Source organism: Tupaia chinensis, unplaced genomic scaffold (assembly GCF_000334495.1).
Source record: "Tupaia chinensis unplaced genomic scaffold, TupChi_1.0 Scaffold000404_1, whole genome shotgun sequence".
Classification (NCBI taxonomy): domain Eukaryota; kingdom Metazoa; phylum Chordata; class Mammalia; order Scandentia; family Tupaiidae; genus Tupaia; species Tupaia belangeri.
The window spans coordinates 1314695-1325345 of NW_006159906.1; the positions used below are offsets into that span (position 1 = coordinate 1314695).

General features: G+C 49.4%; 1 protein-coding gene across 1 annotated transcript in view; it reads left to right on the forward strand.

Annotated features, from left to right (window-relative positions):
- The window catches only part of SHC3 (SHC adaptor protein 3), a 200984-nt gene that overhangs the window by 115070 nt on the left and 75263 nt on the right, over positions 1 to 10651 (forward strand). Inside the window, exons 4-5 of the mRNA XM_006154345.1 lie at positions 3129 to 3192; positions 6847 to 6966. Of these exons, the coding sequence (XP_006154407.1) occupies positions 3129 to 3192; positions 6847 to 6966 (184 nt within the window). The remainder of the gene's footprint in view (positions 1 to 3128; positions 3193 to 6846; positions 6967 to 10651) is intronic.

Sequence of the window (10651 nt, forward strand, 5' to 3'; positions counted from 1 at the left end):
AGAGAGAGAGTCCACAGGGACTCATGTCATGGTGCCCCAGCCAGCCTTCCCGGCCAGCTAAGATCACACTCGTACCTGGGGTGTACACACTGACCTGGGAACAGAACCTCCATCTGTCATGGCGCTCCGGTGATGCAGAGCGTTGTCACCGCCGTGCCACACACCGGCCCTCAGATCCCTTCTGAGGCCGACGTACAGCCTCTACCTCCCCTTGGCCGAGGCAGCAGGAGGAGACGGTGCCGTTAGGTCTTTGGTCTGCCCAGGTTGGACACTAGGTGGTGTCCTTTGGGATGACTGTCATTGAAGACTGATTTTTTTTCTCTTATGTTCCATGTGAGTGGGTAGGAAAAAAAAATCTGATGCGTATTCGGGGTATTTAACGAATGACTTGGGGAAGACATCCCATCATTTAGTAATAATAATAATAATTACTATTATTATTATTTAATTTGCAGAATGTGTGTGTGCTTGCCAGAGAGGGACAGGGGAGAGAGAAAGAGAGGGAGAAAGTGCCCTCAATGGGACGTGGCCCCCTGCAGTCCTTTCTTCTCCAGTTTTCATCCTATAGGCGTTTTGGCGTGTATGCCCATGTGCCCGGTATGTGCTCTAAGCCACTAGGACTGGGATTCGAATTATGCAGTCGGCCACGTGGGGTGTGGCTCTCTTAACCACCAGGTTACAGGGTGGCCCAGTGATGTCATCTCTTTCTAGCCTGCTAGAAAGATTTAGCGGTTTCGCTCAGCCAACTGTATCAATGAAAATAATAAGCACAGGTCACAGTGAAGAGATTCACAATTATTTGAATTTTTAATTTAATTGTATAATTTTCAATTTGCTATAGGGCACATGCACCCACTAGAGACGAGAGAGAGAAAGCAAGCTGCTCTGGGACTTGAACCATGGTCGGCCATGTGGGAGTCCAGTGCCATAACCACCACGCCACCTGCTGGCCCCTAAACGGTTTTTATTTTGAATTAAACAGACAAAATGCAGATACTGAAGTCTACATGGTTTTGCAAAGAGACGACTTGCTCTTCCGTAAAGAATCATTCATAGAAAGTACTTCGGAAGACGCAGGATCGATGGCGTGGTAGCATCTCGGTTAGAATATTACAGAATCAACAGAGCAGCAGAGACAGCAGAAACATTGGTTTCTCACTTCACTTTTTTCCAGTCATGGTGATTCATCGTCTACAGTTTCCCTGGCATCTGAACTTTTAGAAAACTATTTCCTTCCCCAGCTCTGTGATGAGTTGAATAGCAATTGTGTAGCTCGTCATCAGCCTCTTCTGCCTAGTTTGGCAAGAACGTATTCCTCTCTCTCTTTTTAAAAATTCACTATAGGGGTGTACGCTTGCCTGAGACAGAGAGAGAGGGAAAGTGAGAAATCGCCCCCCAGGAAGGATGGTCACGCTGCAGCCCCTCCTCCTCCAGCCTCCTCTCGGGATTTGGGCATGCACACACATGTGCCCAGTGTGATTTTTCAAGCTGCTGGGTCAGGGACTCGAACAGCACAGTCAACCATATGGGATCCAGCTGCTTTAACCTCCACGCCACCTGCTGCCCCAAGGACATATTTCTCTTAAAAGCATAGTATGTGATGGTGACCGTTTTCCTGTAGAGGAGAGGCATGCATTTCCAGCCTGACTCAGCGAGGCGGTGTCTGGGCTGTTTCTCTCACTCGTCATGCCTCCCTGGTGTGCGTTTCCTCGGGGTTCTCGCAATATTCTCTCCTCCTCCTTGTGGGCGTCAGGCAGCTCACCAGCTCCTTCCTGGGCTCCTGATTTGGAGCCACCTTCGGCCGCTCTCCCTGTCATTGTCATCTGGGCTGAGTCACAGAGTCCAGCTGTGCTTGCTTTCAAGCGTCTTCGTCACTGCTGTCCTTGCACCTGTATTTGGACCTCGGCAGGCTCCACATGTCCTGCTTCCTCACCGTTCCCTGCCCCCCTGCTCTGTGAGACTCCTGCTGCACTCGGCCCCTGGTGACATCAGTATTGAGGACACTCTGTCTCCTTGACCCAGGACAATGCTGCATCGGTGACCCCACATGTGACCTCATCTTGACTCATCCTGGTCCCTGGAGCACCTCTCTGCCTCCCAAAGCCTCCTGCTATAATGATATTTACTAACTGCAGAAGGGCATCAACTTGGAAGGTCCAATCTTTTTCTTTTTTTATTCCAGTTTGCTAGCTGGAGAGAGGGAGAATGAGAGAAAAAGTGAGGAAGCACCCCCCAAGGGGGATGGTCACGGCACAATCTTTTGTCCTCCTGTTGAGATTCTGGGCACACACACACATGTACCTGGTGTGTTTCTCAAGCCCACCAGGTCAGGGTCTGGAGCCGTGCAGGTGGCTGTGTAAGATTCAGAAGTCTGAACCACGACAGCACTGGTTGGCCCCCAGGTTTTTAAAATTACATTCCAACTCACTTTGGAAGATTTTTTTTTTTTTTTTTACTCAGAGTAGAGCATGTTTACACACGTGAGAGAGTGAAAGAGAGATGTCCCCTCCACATGGCTCGATTATGCCATGGTCTTCTTGTTCCGGTCTGCAGCTCACCAGGATCCAGGACCTGCACACACGTACCCGCTGTTTTCAGGCCCGCTGGGCTGGGGACGTGCATTGGGGTCGGCATGTGGCTTCCAGCTTCACAGTTCTGGGCACCCAAGCTGAGTCGGAACCAGGACCAAGGATCTTATACAAAAGCAGTGGTTAACTCAGCCTCGTGCCCTGACCATAGTATGAATATGACACCCAGAAGGGGACATTTCAGGGTGCTGGGATTCAAAAACGAAATCTCAGTCAAATGTAAAAAAAAATAATAAATAAATAAATAAATAAAGACAAAAGGAAAAAGAAACTGGCACTGCTCCCTCGTTCACTATTAACATACAAGCACCACGACCAAAAGAACAGGAACAGTGCCAGGCAGCGGGGTGAAGGTGACCTGCCTGTGCTGTCTACTTTTACTTTTCAGAGGAGACATCGGATGACTCCTGAATTGGTAGGTCTTGTTCTCTGCCAATAAACAGGCAGTTATGTTCTCTGGACGTGCAGGTGTTCCATCTCTGGGTTACATAAACCTGACTGACACTTAGTGAAATGGGTCTCTCTTCTTCTCCTCCCCAGGGAAGCCATCAGCCGTGTTTGCGAAGCTGTGCCCGGTGCCAAAGGAGCCTTCAAGAAGAGGAAGGTGCTGCTCATGCTGCCCCGTGTCTGACTGTGTCCCCTCCCTCACTTCCTCTCTTATTTCTACCACTCATGTCTTTGATCACACAGAATGGGTCATCATCCTTATTGTCACTTCTGCAGACAAAAGACACTTAGATTGCTCTCTGCGGTTGAAGACAGCTAGCTGTCCCTGTCAACCACACTTGACACCCTGGTCACTTGCTGTGGCTTAATATCTGAAGACAGTCCTAACAACAAACTCTTAACACAGTGCCTGGCCCTGTATATAGATGAATTCACTTAACTGTAACAAGTCTTCGTGGTAGAGGTCCCCAGTGGTGTGTAGGTAATGTTCAACAACCGGGTCTTGGGATTGTAAAGTGGAATGAGTAGCACTGAATGCATAACTTCTGCCAATTTCTGTGGTGTAAATATTTCTCCTGTGGTCCATTTCAAGCTCTCAACATGACCTACCTGAAGACAGAGTTGGCAAAAGGTGTTATTATACAGTGTTTCCATCACACAGGGACAATAGACACAGTGGGCTGAAGGCCGGTTAACAGTTTATGTAGCACAACGACTAGGAAGTGATGAGCAGTGAGCATTTATTTGTTGTCTTTTTCCCAATGTGATGTATTTAAATGTAAGTTCACATGAATTAACTTTTTAAATAATTGCTAGAGGCTGTGTGCACTCACCAAGGAGAGGCAGAGATACAGAGAGAGGGGAGAGAGAAAGCTCCCACCATGGGATGTGGTCACGCCTCAACCCCTTCTCCTCCATTTCTCCATCCTTTAGGGATTTTGAGCATGCATGCACATGCACCTGACATGTTTCTCAAGCCACAAAAGCTGGGATTTGAAATGCAGTTGGCCACGTGCAATCCAACTCCCTCAACCACCAGGCCACAGGCAGGCCTTCCATTAGTTAATTTTTTAAAAAAGAATTATTGAATTTTATTTGTTATTATTATTATTATTATTTAATTTGACCAGAGAGAGAGAGAAAGGGAAAGTGAGAAAGCAAGTTGCCAGGTTTGGGACTTGAACTGACTTCAGTCAGCCATGTGGGAGTCCAGTGCCCTGAACTACCATGCCACCTGCTGGTCCCCTGTTAATTAGTTAATTTTTTTTTTTTTTTGAGAGGTTTTTGCTATAGGGTGTGTGTGTTCGCCAGAAAGACAGAGAGACAGAAGGTGAGAAATCACCCCCAGGGGGATGGCCACGCTGCAGTCCCTTCTCCTCCATTCTCCTCTCAGGATCTTGGGCACACATGCACATGCGCCCGGCGTGAGTTTAAGCCACCTGGTCTGGGACTCGAACCGCGGTTGGTTACATGGGAGCTCAGCGACATAGCCATTATGCCAACTGCTGATCCCAGAATTTCTAAAAATGTAATAACTGGCTCTCCTTGGCTAACACAAGCCAAGTCTAGAATGCCGCAGAATGTCCCGGGTTACGGATGATAAAAGCTGAGGCACCGTGCTGAGAGGCACGCTGTCATTGGTGGTGGAGCTGAGAGGAAGCCTGGAGCTTCCGCTTTCAACCACAGTGTGAGACATTTCCATCCTGAAGATGGCTTGACCAGAAGAAAAGAAAAACACCTGGGGTTAAGAGAAAGCACAAAACCTCTTAGTTTCGTGCCTAGTAAACTTATGACTCGCGCCCCTGGTGGAACTTCATGTGCCCGGACTGCACTGTGGGAAAGCAGCCTTTGGAGACCCTCAGGGGCCCGGAGGTTGTGTGTTTCCCATTCTAGACTGGCCAATGGGGTGCTTGTCTCTGCTACTGTCAGAGGTTGGAGTCATTTCAGAGGGTGCCCTTTGTGCACCCTCAGGGCAACCAGATTTCAGGCAGAGGACTTTGAGTGAAGACAGATGTGCCAGCCTGTGGTCTGGTCAGCCCTCAAGGGACTGGGGATGAGGCGAGACTCCAGGGTCTTGGATAAAAACTAGGTGGGCACCTGAGGACAGAGACAGGGGTACTAACACAGCAATCCTGGGTGTCCTCACGGCTCTCTTGGGCTCTAGGTTTTACTTCTTTATTTCATGAGAGTGAGAGACCCAGGGAGAGACAGGTAGCTTTGGCAGGGCCTCATCACAGGCCCCTTGCTCCTGCCCTGCAGCTGGTCGGGACCTCAGGCATACATACCAGCTGTTCCTACACCTGCATGCACAGGCCCTGCACCTGCCGTGAGCCACATGACTTCCAATACGGCACTGCCACAGCTGGGCCACTCACAGCTCTCTGGGTGGAAGTAGTGGAGAAAAATTTTCTGGCTCTGTATCAGGGATTTGATCGGAATCCCACGGGTGGGGCTCCGGCATTCTGGTTTCAATACATCACACACAGAGTAACCATGTTTCAGTCCCTGACTGCACACGTGCCCTTGACCACGAAAGTCTGGAATGTGCAGTCTAGCTCACGGGAGGCTGCGCCATCCAGGTGGGTCGTGAGCACCTACACCGCACAGTCCCCACTCATGCATTCTGAGAGCGCGTCCCACTGCTGAGCTAGCCGGACTGCAGCTCCTTCAGCAAATTAGAGCACAGCAATGGCGTGGTGGTTGGGGTGCTGGACGGCCACGTGGCCAACCGTGGTTCAAGTCCAGGACCTGGTGGCTTGCTTTCTCACTGGTGAGTGCACATGCCCTGCAGCAAATTAAAATAAATAATAATAACAATAAATAAAATTAAGTAAATGATTCTTTTTTAAAAAGAAAAGTAGTTAGCATATCAAAAGAAAGACATGGGACCAACAGCTAGCGTAATGGCTATGTTGCTGGACTCCCATGTAGTTGACCATGGTTCCCAGACCCAGTGGCTTAAATTCACGCTGGGTGCATGTGCGTGTGTGCCCAAGATCCTGAGAGGAGAATGGAGGAGAAGGGATTGGGGTGTGGCCATCCCCCTGGGGGGTGATCTCTCGCTTTCTGTCCCTCTGTCTCTCTCTGTCTTTCTGGTGAGTGCACGCGCCCTATAGCAAAAACCTCTCCAAAAAAAAAAAAAAAAAAAAAAAAGAAAGAAAGAAAGAAAGAAAGAAAGATGTTCTGATCCAGAAAGAAAGGAGAGGGTGGTCCCAAAGGACTGGGAGACGAGCATGGGCAGTGTCCATCCTGCTACCCTGGAAAAGGTGCCCGGCCAGGACAGCCCACGGCCATCCCCGACGAGGTACACATTAGAGCCAGGTGATTTCTGTCCATCCTGGGCTGACTCTAGGCGCACTGGGTTCTAACTGGGCCGCGAGTAAGCCCTGATGGGGAGGCTGTTCGTCAGTGTGTGCCCCATCCCCTCAGCAGCACGCACTGTCTGGATGGCCTGGCTGCTCACGGCCCCCAGAGCCGGCCAGCTTTGTCTTCCCTTCAGAAGTAGCCTGTGGTGTGACGAGGGCGGTCCGAGCCCTCTCCCTAGGTCACCCACGAGGGCTCTGTGAGCTCCCCAACCTGTGGTGTCCAGGAAGGCCCACTCCTTTGGCTGCCTCATTTGCAAGTGTGCGATTTTCACATTGCACTTCCCGAATTTGCATATCAGTGTTGAGTCCCGCCTGGCCGACTCCTTTCATATCCATCCTCCAAGCCTGATGAGGGCGGGTGGGTGTGTCAGGGCCAGGGGTGAAGGGAGGCCCCACAGTGAGGCCTTCAGCGAACAGAAGGCTAAGCCCATCCTCTCCCTCCGCAGCCGCCCAGCAAAGTGCTGTCCAGCATCCTGGGGAAGAGCAACCTCCAGTTCGCCGGGATGAGCACCTCCCTGACCATCTCCACCGCGAGCCTGAACCTGCGGACGCCCGACTCCAAACAGGTCTGTGGGGCTTCCCAGGGCTTCACTGGCCTGTGAACTTTGGCCTCTTTGCTTGTTTAAGTTTTATTAGTTTTGGCCATAGGGCGTGTGCCCTCCCCGGAGAGAGACAGAGGGGGACAGTGAGGAACCACCCCTGGAGGTGGCCATGCCATAATTCCTTCTATGCTAGTCTCCTCTAGGGATTTTGGGCACACACGCCCATGCACCTGGGCCCAGGGCTCAAACTGTGGTTGGCCACGTGGGGTCCAGTGCCTTAACCACCACTACCCCTCTTGGCCTCTGTTTTTGTTTTTAACACAGGAGGCAACGTCTTGTCTAAGCGCATGCAGTGGCAGCACAAACGGGGTGTGTAGCGTTTAGGATCCGTGCCCGCCACTGTGCCAGCATCTCCCCTCACAGTACAGTTGCACCTTTACTTCACGCTGGCCCTCGGTTAGGATCTTGGCACAGTCATACGACCTAGGAAGTCTTCGGACCACTTACTCTTATTCGGGGGCCCTTTGAAGACAGTTTTAGAGTCTTCGAGTTCTAGACAAAAGACAGAACTTCAGGCAAAATGAAAAGCAGGCTCAAAGAGAGCCGAGGAAGAGGTTCTGAATTAGCCCAAGGGGCTCGCCCCCTTCGAAGGGCCGGCAGCCAAGGGCGGGTAGGATTAGCTGCCTGTAACCCTGTTGTCCTTTGCTCACCCTCCCTTGCTTTTTGAGGATAATGGGTGAAGTTGTTTGACTTGCAGTTTCAAAAAGGTGCATGGAGCGAGGTCTTCAAAAAGTTCATGAAAAATGTACATTATGGAAAAGCATGCCTGGATTTAAATTTTTTTTTGTATCAAAATAACCTTGTACTTTAATTCCATTTTTCCAAAAGCCTTTTGAAGTCCCCTCATACATGTAAAAGTCTCCTCTTACTCTTCTTGGCCCTATTTTTTCCCTTTTGTATCATATCTCTTTGGTTTTATACATTTTATTTGATCACCTTTGAAGTGGATAGCACAACATCTAATTGGCAGTATTTTTTCTCCCGTAAGTGCCTCATTATTTTAGAGCATCTGACGGTGTGGAGTAGCGCAGGCTGATGAAATATGGCACCCGTGGTGTAGCCAGAGTGAGAATCTGGAGCTGACTGAGGCCACACGGCCACGGAGTTCACTGGGGCTCACTCCGTGGAGGAGAGCTGCCTTCCTGTGCAGTGCCTGCCGTTTGCGTTTCTCTGAGCTCCCATTAGTGTCTTCAGTTAGAAAAATGGGATCTGAGCAGCCCTCCAGGCTGCCAACAGGGCAGTTCTGCAGGTCACATAAAGCAACAAACAAGAAAACAAACTGCAAATGCTTGTGCAGTCTCGAGCCCTAGCTGGCCGCCGAGTGGACACGCTCCTGGATCTTCAGGGCTCATGGCCACCATCAACATCGCTAAAGTTCCTCAAAACTCATCTCCGCCACCTGCCTGCCACACCTGCCTGCCACACCCGCTACCATCATGGTGAAGCTCGCTAAGGCTGGGAAAAATCAAGGTGACACCCCCCTCCCAAATAGGTCCTCGTCCAAAGGAGGTAGAAGAAGACAGTGATGTTGAGGAAGGTCAGAAGATGAAGAAGATGATAGCAGTGGAGAAGAGATTATCATCCCTCAGAAAAAAGGTAAGGCTGCCACAACTCCAGCAAAGAAGGTGGTAGTTTCTCCAACAAAAAAGGTTGCAGTTGCCACACCCGCCAAGAAAGCAGCGGTCACCCCAGGCACAAAGGCAGCTGCCATACCATCCAAGAAGACCGTTACACCAGCCAAAGCAGTCACAGCACCTGGCAAGAAGGGAGCCACACCGGGCAAAGCGTTGGTAGCAACTTCTGGTAAGGAGCTGTCACCCCAGCCAAGGGGGCAAAGAATGGCAAGAATGCCAAGAAGGAAGACAGTGACGAGGAGGAAGAAGATGACAGTGAGGAAGATGATGAGGACGAGGATGAAGATGAGGATGAATTTGAGCCAGCAGTGATGAAAGCAGCAGCTGCTGCCCCAGCCTCAGAGGAGGAGGATGAGGATGATGAGGAGGAAGAAGATGAGGATGAGGAGGAAGATCAGGATGAGGAAGATGAGTCTGAAGAAGAAGCTATAAGGAAGATCAGGTTGAGGAAGATGAGTCTGAAGAAGAAGCTATGGAGACCACACAAGCCAAAGGAAAGAAAGCTCCTGCAAAAGCTGCACCTGTCAAAGCCAAGACTGTGGCTGAAGATGAAGATGAAGAGGAGGATGAGAATGGTGAGGAGGAAGATGAGGACGACGATGATGATGAAGAGGATGCGGAAGATGAGGAGGAAGAAGAGCCTGTCAAAGAAGTTTCTGGAAAACGAAAGAAGGAAATGACCACAGAGAAAGCAGCTCCTGAGGCCAAGAAACAGAAGGTGGAAGCCACAGAACCAACTACATCCTTTCATCTGTTTGTTGGAAACCTGAACAATAACAAATCTATCCCTGAATTAAAAACTGGTATTAGTGATGTTTTTGCTTAAAAATGATCTTGCTGTCGTGGATGTCAGAATCGGGACATCTAGGAAGTTTGGCTATGTTGACTTTGAATCTGCTGAAGATCTAGAAAAAGGTTTGGAACTCACCGGTTTAAAGGTCTTTGGCAACAAAATTAAACTAGAGAAACCAAAAGGAAAAGACAATAAGAAAGATCGAGATGCAAGGACACTTTTGGCCCAAAAATATCCCCTACAAAGTCACTCAAGATGAATTAAAAGAAGTATTTGAAGATGCCATGGCAATCAGAATAATCAGCAAAGATGGAAAAAGTAAAGGGATTGCCTACATTGAATTTAAGACAGACGCTGATGCAGAGAAAACCTTTGAAGAAAAGCAGGGAACAGAGATTGATGGGCAGTCTATTTCTCTATACTACACTGGAGAGAAAGGTCAAAATCAAGACTATAGAGGTGGAAAGAATAGCACTTGGAGTGGTGAATCGAAAACTCTGGTTTCGAGCAACCTCTCCTACAATGCAACCAAAGACACGCTTCAGGAAGTATTTGAGAAGGCAACTTTTATCAATGTGCCTCAAGAGCCAAAATGGCAAATCTAAAGGGTATACGTTTATAGAATTTGCTTCATTTGAAGATGCATGCAAGGATAGTCACTGACCGGGAAACAGGGTCCTCCAAAGGGTTTGGTTTTGTAGACTTCAACAGTGAGCAAGATGCCACAGCTGCCAAGGAGGCATGGAAGATGGTGAAATTGATGGAAACAAAGTTACCTTGATCTGGGCCAAGCCTAAGGGTGAAGGTGGCTTCTTGGGGCCGAGGGTCGAGGTGGAGGCAGAGGAGGCTGTGGAGGCCAAGGTGGAGGCAGAGGAGGCAGAGGTGGATTTGGTGGCAGAGGCCGAGGATGCTTTGGAGGGTGAGGTGGCTTCCGAGAAGGCAGAAGAGGAGGAAGAGACCACAAGCCACAAGGAAAGGAGACGAAGTTTGGATAGTTCCTCTGTCCCTCTGTCCTCCCTCTTCCATTTGAAAGAAAGGACTCTGGGGTTTTTCCTGTTACCCGATCACTGACAGAACCTTCTAGGACGTTCCCAGACAGTGTGCAGCCCTAGGGTCACTTGGAAAGCTGCAGAAATAACGTTTCAAGGGAGATCCTCTGGGTGGTTTTTTTTTTTTTTTTTTTTTTTAAAAAAGATTTTAAAAGTTTTTCCCGTTTTTTTTT